This window comes from Ursus maritimus, unplaced genomic scaffold (assembly GCF_017311325.1).
Source record: "Ursus maritimus isolate PB19 unplaced genomic scaffold, ASM1731132v1 scaffold_2, whole genome shotgun sequence".
NCBI lineage: Eukaryota > Metazoa > Chordata > Mammalia > Carnivora > Ursidae > Ursus > Ursus maritimus.
This window is the reverse complement of record NW_024424452.1, coordinates 24425195-24449794: the sequence shown is the minus strand read 5'-3', so window position 1 is coordinate 24449794 and position 24600 is coordinate 24425195. Positions and strand designations below refer to the sequence as shown.

Genomic DNA, 24600 nt, shown 5'->3' with positions numbered 1-24600 from the left:
TTTTGATTTGCATTGTTCTAGTGATTATTGACGTTGGGCATCCTTCCATGTGCTTGTTGACCATTTGTGTGTTTTCTTTGGAGAAATGTCTATTCAGGTCCTTTGCCCATTGTTAATCAGGTTACTTGTGCTGTTGTTGGAGAATGTCTTCATATATTCCAGATATAAACCCCTTATCAGATCTATGATTTGCAGGCGTATGTTTTTTTTTTTTTTTTTTTTTTTTAATGTGTTCAATTGTATTGCTCAGCGTGGGTGATGGCCTTGACCGTCCCTGGGCTACTTGAACCTGGCCGCTTACTTTCTGAACCCGTTTAATCATGCAGGCATGGGAATCATTGTACCTTCCCCATAGGACTGCTGAGGACAGTCAAACTACTTTGGGACAGGGCCTTGGAGTCTCCATGGTTCCCTTGAACACTGCCTTTTACTACTGTCTGTAGCCTGAGACAGGAGACCCTGCAGCTTCTGCCGCTGTCTACCGGAGTCTGTGTCAGGTGTCTTTTCCCAGAGGCCCTGTATCTAATCTCTTTCTGTCCGACCAGATAGACATTGGCTGCTTTGTGTCCCCCACCACCCCTCTCCCCCCCACACACCAAAGGACACAACAGGCTCCGAGTAAGTAGGTGTTAAGTAATGTGATCACATTGGTCTCACACTGATGTCGATTCTCGCCCCCTTTTCTCTGTGCTAGTGGTGCCTGTTTATGGCTTGGTGAATGTGGTAGGGGTGTGAGTTCAGCTTGGGAGAGACAGCCTGGGAAGGAAGTTTCTGGAAAGTGAGAGCTGCCTTTCCTTAATGTGGTTTTTGTTGTCTTTTTTTTTTTTTCCTTTACTTTGAAGAAGGAAGAGAAGACCCCCCCCACCCCCCCACCCAGCTGCAGACACATACTCTTCTCATTAAGTGCAGGCCTTTGTTCCCGGAGGGCAGGCATTTGTTGTTGCCTGTGCCCCTCTGGGGGGCTGGGTGGGGTTCTGGGGGAGCTCAGGATGCTGTGTGCCAGTGCCGTGTCCTCTCCGCATCACTGGAAGTCGTTTTGGTGTAGAAGTATATTTATTTGGACCATGCAAACATTTGATCTTGTTGGGTAGTTTAAGATTTCACTTGTCAGGTCATTGTTTTGTCTGTTTTGACCTTGAGACTTTTTCTCATGGTGAATACTTTGGCAGTTCTCGAAAGAACTCTTTTCATCTCCCTCTCAGCCCCCACCTCCAGCCCTTCCTCCTCTCCCCATCCATTCCTTCCTGTCTCTGCCCTCCTATTGCTGCCTCCCTCCCCGCTCCTCCTCTTTCCATCGCCTTCTTCCTCTTCTTCTCCCCTTGCCTTGCTTTCTCTCACCTTTGAGGTCTTCTTGTTTTACAGAATACTAAATATTTTTGAAAATATCTTCATCTCCCAAGTGATTCTCTGGAATGATTCACCTCATCAGAGGTCTCTAAAGCTGTGTATGTGCACGTGTGTGTGCATGCGTGTGCACGTGTGTGTGCAGGTGTGTGCATGCGTGTGCACGTTTGGATTCCTTCAGATGTTTCAGTTATTTAACAACTACAGGGTGCGCTGGAGTAGACGCAGACAGACCGGAGTTTATGCCCCACTCTGCTTCCAGGATGAACCTCAGGGTACCCGGGACACTGATGCTAGGACCAGGCACTCGTCCTTCCACAGAGACCTTGGTTCCTGTCTGTGGGCCCGGTGACTGGGCTGCCACACGCAGGGCACGGGAGGGTTCTGGGAACCCATCCAGGTTGAGCCCTCAGTCCCTGCAGCTGTGATTTCTTGGGTTTTTGTAAAAATTTGCCACTTACCTATTTCACTTAGTTATTAAAGCCAGTTTGCGGTTCTTTGAGCTGAGTTGCTCGGTGAAGGCAGGAGGGAAGAGGGGGAGATGGGAGGCAACAGCAGTGCCCTCTCAACTCAATGTTCTGTAAGCCGGTTAAGGTTGCAGAAACCCTCTTGCAGGACCTGCCCACTGTGTGGGGCCCTCGGCGTGGCCTGACTTCGACGGAACTCTCAGGCGGCCCTGCAGGCCCGGTGAAGAAGAAAACGGAAACTGAATTTTTCAGAGTTCTCCTATGTGGACTTTTCTTTTGTCTTGCAGCTGATGCCTTTTTCAAAGCCGCTATAAGCCTCATTCCAGAAGTTCCAAAGATGATTAATATCGATGGAAAGATGCGACCGTCGGAATCATTCCTTCTAGAATTCCTCTGCAATTTCTTTTCTACTTTATTAATAGTTCCGGTACGTTTCGCCAGAAGAGCCATAGGTGATGTACGTCTTTGATCTGCCTTGTATACATTCTTAGCCTTAAAAGTGCAGGGGTGTTCTATCTGTATCTCTGTGTGTTGGTTTTCAAGTCAGATGTAAATTACTCAGTGTGTTTTCTTTCTTTTTTTTAACTTTTATTTATTAAGTCCTCTCTTCCCCAACTCAGGGCTCGAACTCATGATCCCAAGACCAATAGTCACATGCTCTGTTGACCAAGCCAGCCAGGTGCTGCTAAATCACTCAACATATTTTCCATTCGTTTTGTGTCCTGGGTGTATTAGTTAGGTTGTCCATACGGTCAAGGTGGTGCCATTTACTGGTTAAGGGCTCAGGTCTTGGGACCGAGATGCCTCGGGTAGAATCTCGGCTCCCCCTCCTTCCAGCTCTGCAGGCTTGGGCAGTCATGTCACATGACTGGGCTATAGTTTTCTCACCTATAAAATGGGAATAATAATAGTGTCTATATCTCTGGGTTGTTGGGAGGATTAAGGGAGTGAATATACATACGTGATTACAACAGTTGGCACATACTCAGCCCTGTAAAAGGTGATGGTGATGTTCTTTTGGTGGCAAGTACTAGAAACCAAAACAAGGCAGCTGAGGTCAAAGGGGACATTGTTGGAAGGATGCTGGGGTTTCTTGTGGAACGTATTGATAAACAGGCCCCTCTCCAGACCCAGCACCGGGACCCTCGCTCTAGCAGGGGTTCTTACCGCGGGCTCTGCATACCCTCTGAGGGTCTGGCAGGGGCAACCATGACTTTAGATGAGAAAAACAAAATCTTAATTTTTACAAATCTCAGTGAATGAACTTAGCCCTTTGCTCCACTGTGAGCTATAGGCAACAAGCCACAGCAGTAGTCTCATAGCTGGGACTTTGTCACCAAAGAAATGAGCCATATGTTCATATCACATTTCAGGTGTGAAATATTTCAGAAGATGTCTGATTAAATGCATTCACCAAGTAGTAATAGAACACGATACAACAAATACATTGAAAAAATATTTTGACAAGTATATTTTAGCATAATTGGTTTCCTTTGTAGCCGTATGTGTTTTATTTTCTGCATTAAAAATCGTATCCTGAGGAGCCCATAGCCTTCACCAGGTTGTGACAGGCCAGCCACAAAACAAGACTGGCTCCTGGTAGAGCCAGGTGTCTGTAGGAATCAGGAATCCTTGTTAAAATACAGATTCTTGGGACGGAGAGGCTCACTCAAGAGGCTGGGATTGGCTCTGAATCAGCATTTTTGAAAGCCTCCTGAGTAAGTCAGGGGTGGGTGGTCTTAGGACCACACTTTGAGAAACATCCCTGTGGACTCAGGCCAGGAAGTAACTCTGCTCTCATGAGTACAGGGTTTCTTTTGGGGGTGACGCAAATGTTCTAAAACTGATCGTGGTGATAGTTGTACGTCTCTGTGAATATACTAACCATCACCGAAGTGTGCATTTTGAATGGGTGACTTGTCCAGCATGTGAATTGGTCTCTCGGAGGAGCAGAGGGGACAAAAAGTGACTTCGCTACCAAGTGTCCGAGTTGAGATCCCAAGTTCTCTGGAGACAGGGTGGCGTGGTCAGGAGGCAGAGCTCACTGCTTGACCTCTGTGTTTTCAGATCACCTTCTTAGTCCTTTATATAATTAGTTCCTCTTTTTTTGGATAGTCTAGTCGTCAAGTGAGGGGACCACTTGAATCAGAGAGTCTAAGGAGCCAGCTGATTAATGTCGTTGTTCACAGGTTAAGTGGGATGCATATTCCTTCTGCACATGGGCTTTTCTTCATGTTAAAAATCACTGGAGCTTTGACAAAAGCCTTGTGCTTGGAGTCAGAAACTTGAGTGCAGTCGGACTCAGCAGGCTTGTGGCTTTGGGAAAGTTTTCTAACTCTTCAGAGCCTCAACTGTCACCTTTCTAAAATGTCATCAGAATGCCCACCTGGCAGGGCTGGTATAAGGTTGAATGAAACCACTGATCTGAAAGTGCTTTGGGACCCAGAAGCTCTGTCCCTGGGGTTGTGCACTGATGACCAGTGGGTGGAATCTGGCCCATAGACTTTTTTGGCCACATAATGATGGAAAACATTTGGAATGAATTACCCACATTTAAAAATCGGTAGATCACAGAAAAACCCAGATTTTCGGCTCCTCTTGAAAAATCAGATCCTGCCATGTGGGGCCCATATTCTCCGACCTGGCCAATTGGCCACAGCTTGGGAACAGCTGCCCCGTTTGGGGGGGAAAGGGGCATGTGCCCTCTTTGCAATTCCCGTGGGCACCTCCAGACCCACTGAAATCATTTCTGTTGCCTGCTGGCCCCTTAGGCATCCACGGGAACGTGCCCCTGGTCTCAGCAGATTTTCTTGTTCCCGGTATCAGTGTGCATGCAATTGCTGGGGTTTAGTAAAGATAATGAGATGAAGACTGGCCCCAGTGTGACCGCTTACCCAGTGCCCTGTGCTGTGAAGTCCTTCATCATCATCCAGTCCCTCGGCTCCTCCCCCAGGCCTTGCAAGGGAGAAGTCGTTGCACCTTTTCCACTTAAGGCACCCCGGAGCTGGAGGGCCCATGCAGCTTGCCTGAGGTCGCCCAGCCAGCGAGCAGCAGCGGCAGGATTTGAACCCAGGTCTGTGCTGATCTGGAGCCTGTCTCTGCACCATCTGAGCCTGAAATGTTTACAGTGCACTTTATCTGCTCGAGACTGCCCATGCCCGCCGTGGGATACAGCTAAGGGCTGGCGGGCTCAGAGGCACCAGACGTTCAGTCTGAGCAGCCGAGGCTGGGTGATGAGGGGTCTCCCGGGCCAGCTGTTGTGAGGCGGTTTAGTGTGGACACAGCTCCCATGTTTTACCTGGTTCAGATCATTAGTGTTTAATGTTTCTCATATAACTTTATTGTTGTAAGGACACATAAAACGAGATCTACCCTCTTAACATATTTCAGTGTATGATACGGTGTTACTGACGCCAGGTTCAGTATCGTACAGATCTCTAGAATTTATTCCTCTTGCTTGATTGGACCTTGACGCCCTGTGATGAGTAACTCCCCATTTCCCCCCTCCCCCCAGCCCCTGGCAGCCACCATCCTACCCTTGGATCCTGTGAACACAACTGTTTCAGACGGCCTTCGGAAAGCAGAATCATGCAGTATTTGTCTTTCTGTGATTGGCTTATTTCACTCAGCTTAGTAGCCTCCAAGGTTCATCCATGTTGTCATATTTGACAACATTTCCTTCCTTTTCAAGGCTGAATATTAATCTGTTGTATATCACACTTTCTTCATCCATCCATCGATGGGCATTTAGGTTCTTTCCACATCTTGGCTGCTGGGAATAGTGCCGCCGTGAGCATGCGAATACTGGTCTGTCCTTGAGATCCTGATCTCAGCTCTCTGGATAAGTACCTGGAGGTGGCCGTGCCCGATCCTAGGGCAGCTCTGTTTTTAATTTTTTGAGGAACCTCCATACTGTTTTCCACAATGGCCGCATCCGTTTACATCCCTGCCAGCTGTGTACAAGGCTTTTAAAAGGCCTCGATTCATTTTATTTGTTGAGAAAAAAATTGAAGTGATTTTAGATTAAATAAACTACTTGGCCCACGTCATATTTCATACTTAGAAATGCAGAAACAAACATTTCCCCAGGCCAGCCCTCGCCCCGGCAGACAGTGCCGGTTTGGGAGCATCTGGAAGGATGCTGCGTTGGTGTTGGCCGCGGTCAGCCTCTTGGTGGGCTGCAGATAGACTTCTCCGTATAACTGAGCTAATGCATTTCTCTTACATTTGCTAGGCCACGTAGACCTCATCGAACAGGTTCAGCGTTACCACTTCAGAGGCCTAATTTTGATTCGGTTGACATTATATGCAATGGAAATGTCACTACCATCAGTTTTCTGGCACTGATCACCTAGGACACAGCAGGGAGATGTCTTTTCCTACTCCTTACCCTTGTGAAGAGGTCTAGTCATCAGCATGACATGGTGTCCAAGTGCTGAGCTTCATTCATTCCCTCTACTCTATAAATATTTGTTGATCTGGGAATTCAGGAATGAACCAGAGAAGTGTGTCCTCCACTCAGGAAGACAGACACTAAACAAAGAAATACATACTTAATTACAATTGCATGAAGTCCCACAAAGAAATACAGGGACTTCTGAGAGCCCACATTTGAAGGGAAAGGGAAGAGAGTCAGGAAGTTTCCCGAGCAAGTGCCGCTAGAGCTGAGATCCACAGGAAAACTGGTAATGAAGGGCAGCGGGGGACAGGAGAAGGCATTCTAGGCAGAGGGGGCACTTGGGTAAAGGCCTGCAGGTGGAAAGGCACACTGTGCATCGGACGGACCAGAAGAGAGCCTCGGTGACTCGTGTATGGCGGTGCTGAGGGACACCGGGAATGTGAGCTGGTGAGACAGGGGTTGCCTCCTGCAGAGCCACGTAGCTCTGCAGACAGTGAGCTCGTTCCTGACAGCCTCGCATTCCCATGCCGATCTGTCCCTGCCCTCCCACTTCATTTTCCCCAGTGTCCCTCTTTCCTGTCCGGCTCCTCCTCCCAGCACCATGCCCCATCCCATCCCGTGTTCTGGCTCCTTTTCTAAAGGACTTTTATTATTTATCATCAACTTACATACCCCTTACAGTGAGCCAGCTGGCAGTTCACACATACTCCAAACAAGCCTGCTACTATCCGCATTTCACGGAAGCCGACCCTGACACAGAGAGGTGAAGTGACTTACCCAGGGTCACCGGCTAGGAAGTGGCCAAGACCGAAGTTTCTAGGGTATTCTTTTCTCTGCCAAGGAATGACATTTAATAGAGGGATTCCTGCAGACCAGAACCAGGGACCCAAAGGGATATTGTGAACGGTGGAAGCCAGGTCCCGTCTGTCCATCTGTGAGAGAGTGTCCCTCCCAGGTGCCCCTCGGGGGCGGCCCCCTGAGCACCGGCTTGCTCTGTCAGGGAGGCCGCCTCAGCGGGGATGCCGGGGGGAGGCTTGCCCTGCTCACATTGCCAGCTGAATCCAGGACCTTTTGTTCTTCTAATTTTTTTTAAAGATTTATTTATTTTAGGGGGTGGGGGAGTGGGAGAGGAAGAGCCAATCCTGAAGCCGACTCCCGCCCTGAGTGCAGAGCAGGACACAGGGCTCCATCCCAGGACCCTGAGATCATGACCTGAGCCGAAATCAAGAGCCGGCCACTAAACAACCACCCAGGCACCCCTTCTTTTTTTTTTTTTTTTTTAAGTCTGTGTTTGCCTTGCTTCAGTTGCTGGCACTGAAGCATCCAAGTACAGTTAAAAAAAAAAAAGTCACAACCCCTGAGGCATGGCTATCATATGGAAAAATTTTTCCTGGTACAGAAGGTTGGAAATAATCTCATCTCTTCAGTTAGGAGCAAACAGCTCACAGAAATGGCTTCCTACAGACCTTGATGTCTCCGTGACCCGTTCTCCCACCTCGGCGAAGGTGTGCTGAATGGACTCCCACTATAGTTCCAACAGCGGTGTTGAAATTGTTACTGGCACATTCAGATTGTTGTTTCTTTCCAAGGCAGATCCTTAAATAAAAAATATTTTTGAACATCCACATAGCAGAACAAAATAGCCCAGTTAGAGACAGCTGTTAGCAAAGGAAGGCAGTGGTAAGTTGCCCGCTGAGAGCACCTGTAAACGGACGGCAGAGCCCAGCGCGGGCAGTTCTGCTCCCTCTAGTCTGAGGCATTCAGACTTAAGTGCATCATGCGTCCTCTCTCTTGCCGATAGCCAGGCAGCAATTCCTGTAGCTGTTAACAGCTGTACCACACCTCCCACCCCCCTCCACCCTCCTTCTCCCCATTGAAAGTGTTGCCCCTGTATCTACACCCACTGGAGTCGGTGGTGATTTCCCACCGTCTTGGTTACAGCATTTCTCATACTCCATGCCGGTGTCCCAAACGGCTGGCTTGCGTGTGGGGCTTCCCCCAGTTAGCCAGCTCCATCTGGTCTGAGAGGCAGTCTGGCTGACTGGTTCCTCCGTGTCCCAGCAGTGTGACACGGGGCCGGTTAACCTCTCCAGGGCTCATCTGCCGTCTGTGAAATGAGGGGCTGGTCGTGACAGTATCTTTCTGCAACGCAGGAAAGCTACCATAGTGACCGTAAGAGTTAGCGATTGTTATTTGTCTTTGTAGCCACCTTAGCGCCTGGCACGTTGAAGGGTTCCAACTGTCATCCATTCCGCACTATTTGCTGAGTGCTTGCCGTGTGCCCAGTACTGCCCTAGAACCAGGGACAGGGCGCCGTTCACACTGTGTTCCCTGGGCAGTCCTGGCTGTGGACTGGCAACTACGATGGACCAAGTACTTGTCCTCCTGGGGGTTATAGGCTAGGATGAGAGAGAGAGAAATGGAAACCAAGAGATACTGTCAGGCAGTTCCCTGAAGGAATAAATAAGTCACTTCAGAACTGCTCTGAAAAAAGGACGATTTGTGCCAGAGACTGGAGGAGGGGGTGTGGAAGGCTCTGGATGGATGACCAGGGAAGGCCTCCATGAGGAGCCCGCAGGTAAGATGGGATCTAGAGACTGCCGAGGAGCCGGTCTGGCCAGGTCTTGCCGATGAAGATTTCAGGCCAAGGGAACAGTAGGGCCGGGGGCCCAGACCTCCTTGGCACACGAGCTGCTGGCCATAGCGTCCTCTGCCCTTCCATCGAGATCTGTGTGGGAGACTGGCCCCTGGGGTTGGCATCACCTGGGCTTCCTTCTGCTCGCCAACTTGTTCAGCCAGCAGGGACTGACCACAGACTGGAAGGCAGGAGGGGAACAAGTTTGGGGTATTTATTCCCCCACGCTCACTGGGCCGTGGTTTGGCAATGGCTTTGTTCTTGTACCAAGGCCACGGTGGACTGGCAAGACTCGGAGGGGTCTAGCTGGTCCCAGGAGCCATACAGGTGTGGCCACCAGGTCAGCAAGGCGATGGTGGCACTCCCTCCTGGCAGTAGGGGTCTGTGGGGTGTGTTCAGGAGGAGAGCCCCAGAATTGCAGGTAGCCTGTCAGAAGGGAAGCGAGCTGCCAGCTTTGTGGCATCCAGGACTCTCTTTCGGTTCATTTCAGCATCTGAGAAACACCATTCTGAACTCAGAGTGTCTCTTGGGTTTTTCCTCTCCCAAGAGAGAGTCCTCAATTTAGCTGTTAATGTCACTGAACGCCCTAAAGAGCAATGCTATATTTAAAGCTGGTGCCTTTGGTGGTGACAGGGATCATTGGGGGGGAGGGGGGGTTTACCCGAAGGAGGTGGCTTCCGCTCTTGCATCTGCTACAAGACCTGCAATCTTGCTTTTGTAGTCGGAGGAGCGGGGCTTTTTACAGCTACACACATAGGAGAACAAGACTGTAATTTTGGAAACAGGCCCTTAAGCTGACAGGTAACTGTGCCTCCTCATTCCTTGGACCCGAGGAGGCTCTCAAAGCTTGTCTCCGCAGCCTGGAGCATGGTGATCAGTGGGGTTACCACCAGTCTGTCCGTTTTCTCTGAGTTACTGAACCAGGCTCAGGAGTGGGCTCGCCTCTGCGAAGGCGTAATTCTTCTACAGCTGCGAACGGGAGGGACCTGCGTGTCTGTCTTCGTGGTTTTTGGGTTTTTTTTTCCCTTCCTCTTGCTTCGTATCTAGGATTATTTATCCTTTTTTGTCTTTCCACTAGGATCATCCCGAACATGGGGTCCTGTTTCTTGTTCGAGAGCTTCTCAACGTGATCCAGGACTACACCTGGGAGGACAGCAGTGACGATAAAATCCGCATCTATACCTGCGTCCTGCACCTCCTGTCCGCCATGAGCCAGGAGACCTACCTCTACCACATAGACAAAGGTAGCGGGGTGCCCTCCTCCCATGCTGCTCCGAGCTTGAAGTTCATGAAAGTCCAGTGAAATTTTTTTTGGTCTTCTTTTACTTAATCCCCTAGTTTTTTTTTTTTTACCCACCAGGAACTTCTAGTCCAGGGCCTCGCTAAATGTGCCCAAATAAGAATCCCCTGAGTAGATTCCTGAGCCCCATCCTACTCCTTCTCAATTAGGACCCCCAAGAAGAGGCCTGAGAATTTTGTCTAGAACAAACATCCAGAATGATTTCGACAATCAGACACGTTTAGAGAAGCACTCTTTTGGATCTGTGCTCTCTTTGGTGCACTACAGAATAACCTAGAAAGGTGGTCAAGTATATACATGCCTGAGCTTCATCCCGGGCCTGCCCCTAAGCATGGTCTCAGGTGGGACTTTACCCAGTTCTTCAAGTGATGCTGAGACTCCGTGAACCCCTAGTTCAGATGCTCAGAAGGAAGGAGGTGACCTTGCTCCCCCATGTGCTACCAGCCATTTTGAATTTGCCGCTAGGAATTTGAAAGTGGACTTCTCAGATCCTGGACATAACACAGGACAGTCCCAATTCCAGACCTCTGCCCGTAGCGCCCAAGCATCCACCTGCTTGTCGGACCCTCAGTTCCATTGATCGGTTTCCCAGAAAATGGCCCTATTGTTAAAAGTGCTTTGGCCAGTAATTACAGACTTGAGGGTTTAAGCAGCTGTCTCTATATATTTGGAAATTTCAGGAAGCAAATTTGCGGTGCCAAGGGAGGGCCTTCTGCGACGACTCTCCGAGACTTCCTCTAGCTGGGATTTGGGGGCTAATAGTTAAGATGTAACTCAGGGAGGCTGGTTGATGTCGAGGAGGACAGCTCCCACAACCTGAGCTCCTACTGTGTGCCAGGTACCGCACCAGACTCCGTGGATCTTCCTCCTACACTCCTTACAGCATTGCAGAGTGTAAGACAGGCGTCTGTGCCCCCACTTTACATTCGAGCAAAGGGAGACTCGGAGAGACCCTGTGGTTTACTCAAGGTCCTGTGGCCATTTAGTGATGTAAGTGGAATTTATACCCAGAACGGTGGGGCACGCATCATGCTGCCTCCTCGATGACAGAAAATCAGTGCTTTAAAGTATCACATACTACGTACATGCCGTCGGCTGTAAAGCTCAGTGACTCATCACACAGCGAACACACCCAGGTAACCCCCACCCAGATCGTGCCCCCTTCCAATTAGCACCATCACTTTCCTCTCCACGGTTCACCATTCTCCCGACTTCTAGCATCGCACGTGAGTTTATACTGTTTTTACTTTGATGTACATGAAATCATTTAGCATCTTTGGTGTCTAGCTTCTCAATATTCTGTGTGTGAGCTCTGGGTTGTGTGTAGCTGAAGTTCCTCCTTTGGCCTTGCCGTATCGTATTCCATCCCGCGACTGTACCTGAATTCATTCGTTCCCTAATGGATGAACATTTGCATGTTTCCAGTGGTTCTGGTTCTGGCCGTGAACGTTCTCGGACGTGTTCTTGGCGTACATTTCTGTTGGCTCTGTGCCTGCAGGTGGAGTTGCTGGCTCATGGGATTTGCTTGTATTCAGCTCTGGTCGATACTGTCTCACAGTCTTCCAAAATGGTTGTACCAATTGACAGCCCACCAGGCATGAATGAGGGTTCCCTTTGTTCCCTTCCTGCGGCCACTCTTTTCCATTTTGGCTCTTCTGATGAGTGTAATTTGCATTTCTTTGATGGCTAATGAGATTGAGCACCTTTTCCTTTATTTGTTGACATTTTTATTTCCTCTTTTTTGCCCGTGCACATTGAGGGCTCTCAACTGTAGAGACTTATGAGGACCAGGCACTGACATGGAAGTGGGTCTGCAAACCTCAGGCCCAGTTAGAGGGGCAAGCCCTCTCCCATCTCCTGCCCTCTCCTCCCTCTTCTTCTAGTGCGGATTCATTTAACCCTCCACACTCTACAGCCAAGGCCGACTGGGAGCTGGAGTGCTAGCAGAGGGGGCGTGACTAGGTTTAACAGGCAGGAGTCTAGCTTTTAGAGGAGAAAACGGAAGGATGGGTGGGTTTTTTCCCTTTTTTTCTTGGCCCAGCTGTGTTTACTCTGGATGTGTAATTGTGACCTGACAATTGTCTTAGCAGGAGAGAGGCCCAGGGGGCCGAAGGAGGCTTTGCTTTCCCATCCCTTTCTTATTCTAGGCAGCCTTTTAGTGTTGACACAGATTAGAAACTCTGAAGAACTAGGGTCACAACTTTTTTGCGTTTACGAAGGATGCCTTTGCTACTTTCTTTCTCGATTAATAAGATGGCGTTGTGAAATCACGTAGAGCAAGAACCCCAGTGCTTTCACGCAAGCCCGCGAGAGAGTGGGCGTGTTTGACGTGGAAGGGAAGGTTGCCTGTGTACTGAATGTTTCCTTCGTATGCAGATAGTGTCAATCTGGCTGGAAGACCACAACCCAGAATGCCCCACGTGAAGCCACTGTAGCCCCTCGGCTGCTCCACGCCACCTGCCAGGCCCTTGAGGCATTGAGGGTCATGATCCCAGGGCCAGACAGCTGCAGGGATTGTGGGCTATTCTTAGTGGCCACTTGCCAGGGATATCATTTATCTCCCTCGTAAGAGCTGCGCCTGGACTCGCAGGGCCACTGCACACACTGGTCTGATCAACTTCCTTCTAATTCCCAAGTTTCCCCTTTCCTCCCTCCGTCACCACCAAGTGTTAGCATGGAAAACTCATCCTGCGCCGTCCCCTTTTTCCACCTCGTCTAGTGAATTTAACCTGTAGAGCTTAGACTGATCTTGCTAATTCCAGAGTTCCAGCCCAAGCCTAGATTTTAGGATCCCATCACCCCTTGCACCGCCCCCTTCTGACACTCAGCACATGCTATTGTGATTGCCTCTTTGCTGGTCTGCATCTGATAGTCTGTGGGCTCTGTGAGGCAGGGACCACATCAGCCTTGCCCCCCACTGGGTCCCCAGCTCCTAGCCTGGAACCTGGTGCAGAGCAGGCCTTCATCCAGGTGTGTGCGTGCGTGTGCTGGCCGTGAGCAGTCTTAGACCTTCTATCTTTTCCAGTGCTGAGCTCATCAGAAAGAGTAGATTCCAGCCTGGAATAAGCCTGAGACTTTATGCCAGGAACTATTCTGGTCCTCAGCAGTAGACGTGAGAAATTCCTTCACCAGCTGCAGTTTTGCCGCCGTGCAAACTCAGGTGGTGGTGAATGGCCGAATCACATTCCTTTACCAGCATCACAGTCTTTATTCTTTAAGAGAATAGCTGTCATCCTCTGAATGGTGGACGGTAGTTGAGACACAGTTCCATAAACGGGCCATTCAGAAGTGGGTCAAAGGTCACCCTTGGACCGAGAAGCTGGGGAGCAGGGAGACTGCTGGGGAGCAGTTGTTCTTAGTCTCAGGCAACACGTCTGCGGTCTGCTTACAACTGGCTCAGAGAACCCCGTTATGTGTCTGTGTGTCTGTGTGTGTTGTGGAGAGCGCAGGTATGTATTCAATGTACTGCTTTCCCTACTTTCCGACAGCCTTGCCAGTTTTCAAAATAAAAAGCAAGAAGAAGAGTTGTTTTTCTTGAAATAGCAACTAGGAATGTACAGAAGGCGTATCTGAAATTACTTTATCAATTAATTAATTACTGCATGCTTATACCTGTCCCATTCTCTGGAACTATCAAGACCGATGACAGGAAATAATGAAATTTAATTTAAAAAATTGGTTCTTAGGGGCGCCTGGGTAGCGAAGTCATTAAGCATCTGCCTTCGGCTCAGGGCGTGATCCCGGCGTTCTGGGATCGAGCCCCACATCAGGCTCCTCCGCTGGGAGCCTGCTTCTTCCTCTCCCACTCCCCCTGCTTGTGTTCCCTCTCTCGCTGGCTGTCTCTCTCTGTCACATAAATAAATAAAGTCTTTAAAAAAAGAATTGGTTCTTAAGCAGCTATAAATTAGGACATATAGATGTACATGTATCTGGGCTCTATTATGGATACTTTCGTCACTTTTTAAAAATTAATAGTATTTTGTAATTATGTTAATAGTATGACAATAGTATAGTGTCGTATGTAGTAACTAATAACTATAGATCATATACTTTTATTGTCCTCCATGTATTTAATACTATAACAGAGCATTTATTTTTCTGATTTTTTTAAAGACTTACTTATTTGCGAGACAGAGTGTGTGCACATGAGGGGAGGGGCAGAGGGAGAGAAATCCTTAAGCAGACTTCCCACTGAGCATGAAGCCGGATGCAGGGCTCAGTCTCACAACCCTGAGATCACAACCTGAGCCAAAACCAAGAGTTGGACACTTAACCAACTGAGCCACCCAGGCCATCCCTGTTGGATTATTTTCTTAAAATAAATACCTCGGAGTGGTTTCCCCAAGTCAAAGATACAGACTTTTTGTACTAAGGCTCATATATATATATATATAATTTTTTTTTAAGATTTTATTTATTTATTTGACAGAGATAGAGACAGCCAGCGAGAGAGGGAACACAAGCAGGGGGAGTGGGAGAGGAAGAAGCAGGCTCATAGCGGAGGAGCCTGATGTGGGGCTTGATCCCATAACACCGGGATCACGCTCTAAGCCGAAGGCAGACGCTTAACCGCTGTGCCACCCAGGCGCCCCAAGGCTTTTTTATATTTTTAAAAAATTTGTAACATACACATAGTGATAAAGTTTACCATTTTAACTGTTTTTAAGTGCATAGTTCAGCTTCATCAAGTATATTCACAGTGTTGGGCAGCCATCACCACTACCCATTTCCAAAGTTTTTTTAATCCTCCCAACAAACTCTGTACCAAATAGACAGTGACTCCCCATTCCCTCCCCCTTCCCCCAGCCCACGGTGACCTCCACTCTGCTTCCTTCTCCACACCTGCCTGTTCTGGTGTCCCGCAGAAGAGGAATCACGCAGTATTTGTCCTTTGTGACTGGCATATTTCACTTATATAAAGCTTTCAGGATTCATCCACGTTTTAACACGTATTAGAATTTCTTTCCTTTTTATGATTGCGTAATATTCCTTTGTATGGCTAGGCCACATTTTGCTCACTGCTCTGGTCTGTTCCTTCAGTTGACTCCAACGACAGCCTGTATGGGGGAGACTCCAAGTTTCTGGCTGAAAACAACAAGCTGTGTGAGACGGTGATGGCTCAGATCCTGGAGCATCTGAAAACCTTGGCCAAGGATGAGGTAGGTGCCCTCTGCCCACCCCCCACTGCCGCTTGCTCTGAATGCGTGGGTTTCCAGGGTGGTTGGACATCGGTCCATTCTGGAAAGGAAACTCGTTCATGTGGGTAATGTGTTTATGTGCAGACTGACACTGAGTGCTCCGTCCAGGGCTTTGGCTCCTGTACTACGTGGTCACTGTCTGAAATGCTCAATTTCAGTTGCTTGCCTCCCCCACCAGAATGGAAGCTCCGTGGGGGGCTGGGAGCTTGCGACAGGAGTCCCGGAGACCTCCCTGTCTCTGGGGTCCCTGTGTCACTCACCAGCATCCCCCCACCTGGAACAGAGGCCGGCACCCAGCAGGTGCTTCATCAGTACGTGCTGAATAAACTGCCTGTGCTTTGCACATCTTAGTTTTTTTTTCATGCCCATGACCAGCCTGAGACGCAAGTGCTGTGTTGATTCTCATTGGACAGAAAAGGAAACTGAGGCTCAGAGAGGTTTCTCCACAGCCCTGCGTTTCCTCTGGTGACAGAACAGGGTAGCTGCCCCAATCCCCCAGCCTGAACTTTGAACCACCGCATTGCCCTCCTCAACCAAGGCCTTTCCGCTTACCTTGTAAGAAGGGGCTTGTGGTTCTTGTCCCACCACAGTGGAGGTTCTGTTTTCCAGCCTTTGCTACGGGCGTGTAGTGTTAAGGACTCTGCGTTTATCATTTCATTTAATTCTCACGACAGAGCAGTGAGGTGGGAACAGCTGTTCCTTTCCACTGTACGGACAGGGAGACTGTCCTAGAGTGGTAGCTACGAAATGTGGTCGAGGCAGTCTTCTAGAACCCGTGTTCTTAACCGCAAATTACATGGCTGTGTCAGATGTTGCCTATTTTATGTTTTCGGAGCAGTTTTCCATATTCTCCATACAGTTAGCGGAGGCGTTAATTCTAACGTCCATTTAGTGCCATCTACGTACCGACCCGGTTCTCTTCCCCGGTTATGCCAACCACCACTTCCTCTTTATGCAGCTTCAGCCCAAAACATGTGGGTGACAGATGGTCCCAGAGGCCCTGTCTCAGGCTCGGCCGAGACGGTTAGTTGCTCAGGCCTAGGCTCATCTCTGGAAGTCTGTTCACCCTGATTCCTGTTGCGTAGTCGGGGCCTGTGGGAAGGGGGTGGAGGGGGCAGTGCCTGAGGAGTCAAAGCTGGTGCCTGACCTTTCCTGGCATTCTTTCTGTGGGTCAGCTGGTGCCTGAACTTGTTTCTGCCTCCATATGCTCCCCTCGGTCTTGCTCTTCACTACTCCAAGTGTCTGCTTGAAGTGCCAGCATTTCGGGTTTTTTTATTCCCACCTGGCAAGAGACAACGTGATGGCTCATTCCTGATTTCATCCTGGCAGGCCCCGTACTCTCCTGCCGTCCTGCTCCTCAATCCCCTTTCCCAAACCTAAGGCAGATTTTGGACTGCCTATTTCCAGCCAATATGTAATTGGCTTTCCACCCTTCCCCTTCCGGAGACTTCCACCTCTTCCCTTCCCTGGACTCTCCCATTCCTAGGTTTCGCTCTTATATCCCCACTCCATCAAATCCTTTGAAGACAAAATAAGATCAAACTGGTAAGTTTAATTCATACTCATTTCCGGGGCTTTATGAAATACCACCATTGTCTTTTACCCCCTTCCTCACCAGAAAACCACAAGAATATTGTATAGCTGTGGGCGTACACACGTATGACATACATGTGTGTTCTGGGTTCCCATTATCCCCAGGATATTCAAGCAGGTACTGGAGAGAGTGGTTTTTTTCTGGACTCCATCCTCCAGTGGCCCCTGTCAAGTTCGGGCCAGCCTTAGGGTTAGCAGTAGGTCCCCCGTGCGTCATAGCGCACTGTCTAGGGAGCATGTGTTGGTGTGTCCCACCCACCTGGGGACCCTTCTGGATGCAGGGCTGCAGAACTCTGGGGAAGTTAACACGTGGATGGCGCTTGGCTGTCAGGGGAAAGGGCAGAATCAGAACCCCAATTTTTTCAGGGAAACTGGTTTATCAAACCAGTGAGTATCAGAAGAGTCAACTCTCCCCCAATTGAAAGGCCTTTTTCAAACACAGGCAAATTCTTTGGGCTAAAGACCTAGCTTTTCTTTGTGCGTATCGGTGGTTTTCGAGGGAGAGCTCTTCCTACCCTACAGGAGAAATGGGGTCCTTTACCTTCAGCTTGTGCTTGCTACACTAACCAGGTCGCCCTCTGCTCCTCTGCCATGAAAAATTCTTCTTAGGCACCTTTTCCTGATTTTTAAAAACCATGGGTTCTGGCACCAACTTCTAGCCCAGGGTCCTCTCAGAGCATACTATGTTTAACAGGTTACACCCAAGAAAAATTTGCCACGTGCCTTAAAAATGTATTTCTTCACCCTGATGCAACAGGCTGGGTTTGATCAGAGGTGCCCATTTACTGACAGCAGAAATGACCACAGCCTAGAACAACCCCCAAGCTCACAGTAAAGCTAGGAAGTATATACCGTAGCTGTGCCCCCCACACCCCACTGCCATGCAATTTCAGTTACCAGGGACCAGCTACTGTCCGGAAGTGGATTCTCCCCTCTCCTGACGTCTGAGCAGGTCAGTAGCAGGCTAACACGACGTCGCAATGCCTGTCACTCACCTCATCTCATGGAGCAGTTTATCACTTTACATCATCATGAGAAGAGTGAGTACAGTACAGTATTTTGAAAGACCACATTATCATAACTCTTATTATAGTATTCTTTTAATTTCTTAGTATGTGTTATAAAACTATCAGAGGTATGTGTGTATAGGAAAAAACAGTACATATAAGGTTCAGTACTGTCTGTAGTTTCAGGCATTTACTGGGGGTCTTGGAATGTATTTTTGCAGTTGTGGGGGGACAGTGCTGTAATTGTATTTAAAATTGGTCTTTTTTTCTCTTGGGGGTGGGGGGCACTGATTGCAATAATGACTCCAAAACAAGATTCTGAAAAAATAGCAACGTTGGAATTCTTCCAAAGAACATTTCAACTCCCATAAATACCAGGGACATTCACTGAAAATGTCCTTCCACTTCTGCACATTTATTAGAAAAATATGGATGGACTGAGATAAAATGGAACATGCCATCCTTCATTTTAACCACGCAGCGCGGAATTCAGTGTAGGCAAGAACATCACGGCGGGGGCCCTGCAGGCGGGGAATCGAGTCTGGTACCCAGGAAGAAGGGGTCAGATTTCTCAACTGGGTGGAAAGCAAAGCTTCAGGTGTTGAAAAACCCCCATTGCTGAGGCCAGTCCTAAGTAGGTCATTTCTTGGTGCTGGTAGCTGCCCTGCTTCCACAATTTTCCCTAAATCTACATGAAGGGGCTAGCCAGTTTACTCACTAGCTTGATGAAGTTGTTTGTTTGGGTGTGGTGAAGCTGGGAATCATGCCAGACCCATGGAGCTTCCTGGAAATGACCATTCTCATAGGAAAAGAATGAAAAGGAGCTCTTTTCTATTTAAAAACCTCTGGAGAAGAGGAGGGGGGCCTCAAGGCCCTGAAATCAGTTTCTCTCCTAATGTGTTCGTGGCTTTGGGGTCTTTGCATGTTGGCTGGCGTGACTTCTCATCCCTCAGGTGTCTGTCATAGTTTCATTTTTAATGGGCTGTGCATTTGAAACACATATGGATTGGGCTTTTTAGGGTAAAATGCTTATTACTGAGAAGATACAGAATAGAGAAATAGCTAGGTGTTAGATATTCTCTCTCGTCTTTTAAAATATCTCTCCCACTTCAATGAAATGTAGTTAAAGGACCTTTCTCAGGGGAGAGTCTTAGTTGTATTTGAATTCGTTTTAGCTTTGTCCCATAGATATAATGCACCCTCCTGTTGTCCCAGCCATCAGACGAGGGCTGGTTTAAAAGGCAGGCAGCAGCTTGGGCTGGAACCCACGGAATGGTGATCTCTGCCCAGGTTCCTGGTTGGGGTAGAACAACTGCATTGTCTGATTAGATAAAGGACCTCAAGCAGGCAGTCGCCAATGAGTCTGTGCCAGGTACGTGCCGCTTTTTTTTCCCAGGGCCCCAGGCTTGGGCAGTGCACAGCATGACCCCACTCCTTGATGGTGATGTTCAGTCAGCTCAGCTGCTTCTGTGACTGTCACCTGGTCCAGGCCGTTGCCAAGCAGGCTCAGCCGGCCCTCCGGTGGAGGTCTCTTCATTGCTGCTCAGCCACCCTCTACCCAACTGTGCTTGAAGCGTTTCCTTGATAGTTTTTTTTTTTCCTCCACCAAGAGATTTTAAATTCTCACTTGGCCGAGGATGGCAGGAGGGATTAAGTTGGTTCAGCAGTTTTTAGAGAATCTGGCTCCCGTGAATATCTGTGGAATGATGGATGGATAGATCAATGGCTACTAGGTTGGTTTTGTCCACCTTGAGTATTTGAGAAAAGCACTCTTAGCCTCTACAGAATTTGGATTCCTAATGTGATGCTAACACTGGGTCTAGGGGAATATTTTATCAGCTGGAGTGGAACATGGGAGGCTGTGGGCACAGGCTTTGCAGTCGGACAAACTGGAGCTCAAATCCCTGCTTTGTACTTACTAGCTGTGGTCCGTGAGCAAGTTCCACCAAAGCTTCCCGTGCTTTGGGTGCCTCTGCAAACTGGGAGTGGATTGGATTCCTCTTGCAGCCTTAAAAAAAAATTGCCACAAACTCAACAGCTTAAAAGATTCATTTATTGTATCAGTTTGGTGAGTTGGCACTGGTGAGGTTTCACAAGGTCAAAATCAAGGTGTTGACTGACTGGCTTCTTCAGGGTGTAGGCAGACGAGTTCCATGCAGTGGGAGGACTGAGGTCCCGTTTCCTTGCTGACTGTTGGCTAGACGTGGTTCTCAGCTTCTAGAAGTTGCCTGCATTTCTTGGCTTTCGGCCCCCTTCTTCCATTTGAAAGCCACCAATGGTAGGTCACATCCTTATGCTTCAAATCTGATGTCACCCCTTCTGCCTCCTCTTCTGTTACTGGTCTCTCAGAAATTTCTCTGCCTTTTAGGACTCAAGGGATTAGATTGGGCCCACCCAGATAATCCAGGATTCTCTAAGGTCTGGGCACCCAGTGTAGTGCTTGAATAACCAGGGTTGGGATCCTTGAGAGAGAGTGCAAAACATGTACCTACCTGTACCTAGCTGGTTAGAAATGTGCTTCCCATGAAGATGTGCTGTGTAGATTAAATGAGATGAGCTGTGTAAAAGCACAGAGCAGAATACCTGGCCCACTTTAAGGGCTTCTTTCTTATCTGCTTTGCTGGACTCGCTGATGGTCTGCATTGTGAGCCCAGGGCATCCAGCAAAGGCCCAGGTCAGCAGCTGTCCAGGGTCCCCATGGACATGAGATAGAGTGTGGCTGGCCAGTTAGGCCCACGTGTTCACTTGGCCTTCCCACTTGCCTCTGTTTACCTTTCAGAACTTGTATCCTTTCTCCAGGGCCTGTTGTTGAATTCAGGTTTGGTCTACCCTGACATTTTGGGTAGAATTTCCTTGTTTGGGTACCTCTAATCAGAGGCAAGATTTGGTATTTTAGGGTAGTTCTTATGAAAGCTGGGCCTGGGCCGTTTATGGGGAGCTGTCATTTGGTCTTTATTTCTGCCCTAGGTAGTGGCTATAACTTTGGGTGGCTTGAGGATACATCTGAAAGACATTTTATTGGAGCCTTTCAGTTTCCATTTGAACTCGCAAGAAGGCCCATCACTTCATTCCTTTACCCTGCTGTGTGCAGAGTCTCATGAAAGTTATCTCTTGCTTCTGCTTCCATTTTACGAGTAATGCCTATGTGGGAGGCCCAGAACGAGGGGCTTTACATGCTTCATCTCCTTCAATCCTCACTTACCCTATGAGCTGGCATTACCTTACTCTCCTACAGATGAAGGTAGGACTTGGGAGGTGAAGCAGCTTGCCCTCCAGAAGATCCACGGTAGAGCGGCCATCAACGCTGGGTCCAGCCTGAGCCCCATTGCCAGATGGTAATCTCTCTTTTCTATTTCAGGCTCTGAAGCGCCAAAGCTCGCTGGGCCTTTCCTTCTTTAATAGCATCTTGGCCCACGGGGACCTGCGCAACAACAGACTCAACCAGCTCTCCGTGAACCTGTGGCACCTGGCACAGAGGCATGGCTGTGCAGACACCAGGACCATGGTGAGGCACTGGGAAGGCATGGGGGTCCTGGTGAAACACATAAACCCACTGGCGAGAACACAGCTGGCCTCAACAAACCCCCGTCTCCCTTCATTTTATTCCCTCTTAATAAAATACACATCTATAAAAATAGCAGCTATTCCTGGTCACACCAAAATCTGATTCTATAAGCAAATTATAATCTAAGAAGTTGTACTTAAAGACTTCACTTTCTTTAAGATTTTATTTTAGAGAGAGAGGGAGGGAGAGCACAGGCAGGGGGAGGGGGAGAAGCAGGCCCCCAGCTGAGGGGGGTTCAATCCCAGGACCCTGAGATCATGACCTGAGTCAAAGGGAGACCCTTAACTGACTGAGCCACCCAGGCGCCCCGTACTTCACAGACTTTGTTGGTTTCTTCCCCTCCTTTATCCTTCAAAAGACTTTAGCTGTAAGAGAGCATAAGCTCGCAGTATGGTTGAATTGTTGGCGAGTTGGTAAACCTGAAAGGATACTGATCGTTCCTTTTCCTCCTAGGTGAAAACTCTGGAATACATCAAGAAGCGAAGCAAACAACCAGATATGGGTCACCTGACTGAACTGGCCCTCAGGCTCCCTCTGCAAACAAGGACCTGACTGGGGCTGTGAAGCCAAGTTGAGAAAGACCTGCTTTGCTTTTGTTGTTTTATTTTTACATACACAAATTGGTTTAAGCTTTGGCCTCTACCCAGATTATTGTGACAGGAAGTAGGAATTGTGAAAGCATTAAAATCCAGTCTTGTCCACAGAGTAGCAGTGTCTTTGCACAAGTGGCCTTCAGATCAGCCTGTATCAAGAAACTGAAAAAGGCAAGTAATATCTGTCACGTGGGTGGTTTTTTTTTTTTTTTTTTGAACTAGAAAAAGAACCTTGAAAAGGTGTCTACTTTCAAAGAGTCACTGTTACCTAATTTGAGGGCCTCAAGTCTGGACTTGAATGTTGCCTTAAACCACTACAGAAGACTGATAAAAGGTAGATGGTGCAATTAACTTTTCTACCAAAAGCAGCTCTTGACAGGACTTGAAATCTACTGGTATATACCGAGCTCTCGCAACACACAAGATGCAGGTGCAGCGGCTCAAGCATACATGGGCACCCCGGGCCCCACTGCACCCACGGGAACTCCCGGGAAGATGGCAAAGAAAGAAGGTTCTGAACTCACCTTTCCCACGGACACACCAATGATGCAACTACACAACATGCAGCTGACTCAGAACGATCCAAAGACTTAGCAGAACAGCTCTTACACAGCTAGAGACAAAAAGCTGCACTGAGAAGGGTAAGAGGGGCAGAGATGAGGTCAAGAACCACATCCTTGGCACAGTGACCCATACAGTGGGAGGGGTATCACCCATCCGTGGTGAGGGTCAAGCCCCTCATTGGGTGGGGTATGCAGCACCAGGAAGATGAGCTCCCATAATGTCAAGCTGTGGAATTCTGTGGGGCTTGACTCGGGGCGAGCCAAAGGCTCTAGAAAACTGAGGGTCAACTCTTAATCACTCTGAGACCCAGCCTGAGGCAGCAGTTTGATAAGTGCTGGGTTATACATGAAGGACATTTACTGATTTTAGGGCATGTGCTGGGAGGGGCAACAATCTGTAGGAATTTTCTCTGGGAAGGGAAGAGTTTGCCGTTACAACTTTCTTGCCCTCTTTTAGCCTCCCTGGTCCAATGCTGGCAGGCAGCAGTTCTGACAGTTTCCATCTACCTTGCTAGAACTAGAACCACTGGCACTGACTAGGCATTCCGCCTACCATAATGCTCCTAACAGTTGTGGCCAAATCTCACTGCTGCCCACACAGGGGACATGCTGGGAGCACCTGGTTCTGGTGGCCCGGGGAGACAGCACTATTGGCCCCACAGGATGCCTTCTACAGAAGCCCACTACCTTCAAGACCAGATGTAGTTAACCTACTAAATACACAGAGGAGACAAAATGGAGTATGTTCCAAACAAAACCTCAAAACTGAACCGGAGATGAGCAGTCTACCTGACAAAGAGTTCAAAGTAACAGTCCTAAAGATGCTAGCTGGACTTGAATTCAGTGAGAACTTTAACAAAAAGAAAATATAAAAAAGAACCAATCAGAGCTGAATACAACAAATGAAAAATACCCTCTAGTCTATCAATATCAGAGGGTACAGAAAAACGAATCCGCAATCTGGAACCCAGGGTATTAGAAATCAAGCTGAAGATGTGCATTACAAGCATCCCAGCAGAGAGAATAAAAAAGGGACAGAAAACTTACTTGAATAATAGCCAATTACTTCTGTAACCTAGAGAAGGAAATGGACATCTAGCACCAGGAAGCACAGAGAGCCCCAAACAAGATGAATCCACAGAGGTCCATACCAAGACATAGGATACAGCTGGCTCTTGAACAACACAAATCCACTTACCTGTGGATATTTTTTCTCTACAGCAGTACAGAACTAGATTTTCTTCTTCTGATTTTTTTCTCTAGCTTTAAGAATACAGTATATAATACATATAACAGAAAATATGTATCAGCAGTAGGCTTTTAGTAAATTTGGGGCACTCAAAAGTTATATGTGGATTTTCAACTGCATGGAGTTCAGTGAGTGTCACCAACCACCACCTTATTCAAGAGCAGATGTATGTACTTATCGATAACTACTAAATGACTTAAATGCTCTAATCAAAAGACATAGGGTAACTAAAAGAATGATAAAAAAATAAAAAGACATCCACCCTGAACAACATGGTAGTAAACAACCAATGGGTCAAATAAAAAAATACCTTGAGACAAATAACGGCAATACAGGTCTACCTCAAGAAACAAAAATAACAATCTAACCTTACAACTAAAGGAACTAAACAAGCCCACAGCAGAAGGAATGAAATAATGAAGATCAGAGTGGAAGTAAATGAAATAGAGACCAAAAACAAAACAACCCAAAACAACAAAAGACCAATGAAGCTAAGGGCTGGTTCCTAAAAAGGTAAAACTGATAAACCCTTAGCCACACTCGAGAGAAAAAGAGGACTCAAGTATATAAAATCAGACATAAAAGAGAAATTACAATTGACACAACAGAAATACAAAGAATTCTCAGAGACTACTACAAGAAATTATATGCCAACAAACTGGACAATCTAGAAGAAATGGACAAATT

At 48.0% G+C, this 24600-nt stretch overlaps 1 protein-coding gene across 3 annotated transcripts in view; it reads left to right on the top strand.

Moving 5' to 3' along the window:
- Nucleotides 1–22213, top strand: part of VPS35L (VPS35 endosomal protein sorting factor like) — a 109804-nt gene extending 87591 nt beyond the window's left edge. For all 3 annotated transcript variants that reach the window (XM_008696954.2, XM_008696953.2, XM_040635257.1), the window contains 5 exons: nucleotides 2099–2238; nucleotides 9924–10089; nucleotides 15186–15304; nucleotides 21302–21448; nucleotides 21962–22213. In XM_008696954.2, the coding sequence (XP_008695176.2) occupies nucleotides 2099–2238; nucleotides 9924–10089; nucleotides 15186–15304; nucleotides 21302–21448; nucleotides 21962–22060 (671 nt within the window). In that variant the 3' untranslated portion in view covers nucleotides 22061–22213. The remainder of the gene's footprint in view (nucleotides 1–2098; nucleotides 2239–9923; nucleotides 10090–15185; nucleotides 15305–21301; nucleotides 21449–21961) is intronic.
- Nucleotides 22214–24600: the final 2387 nt, after the last annotated feature.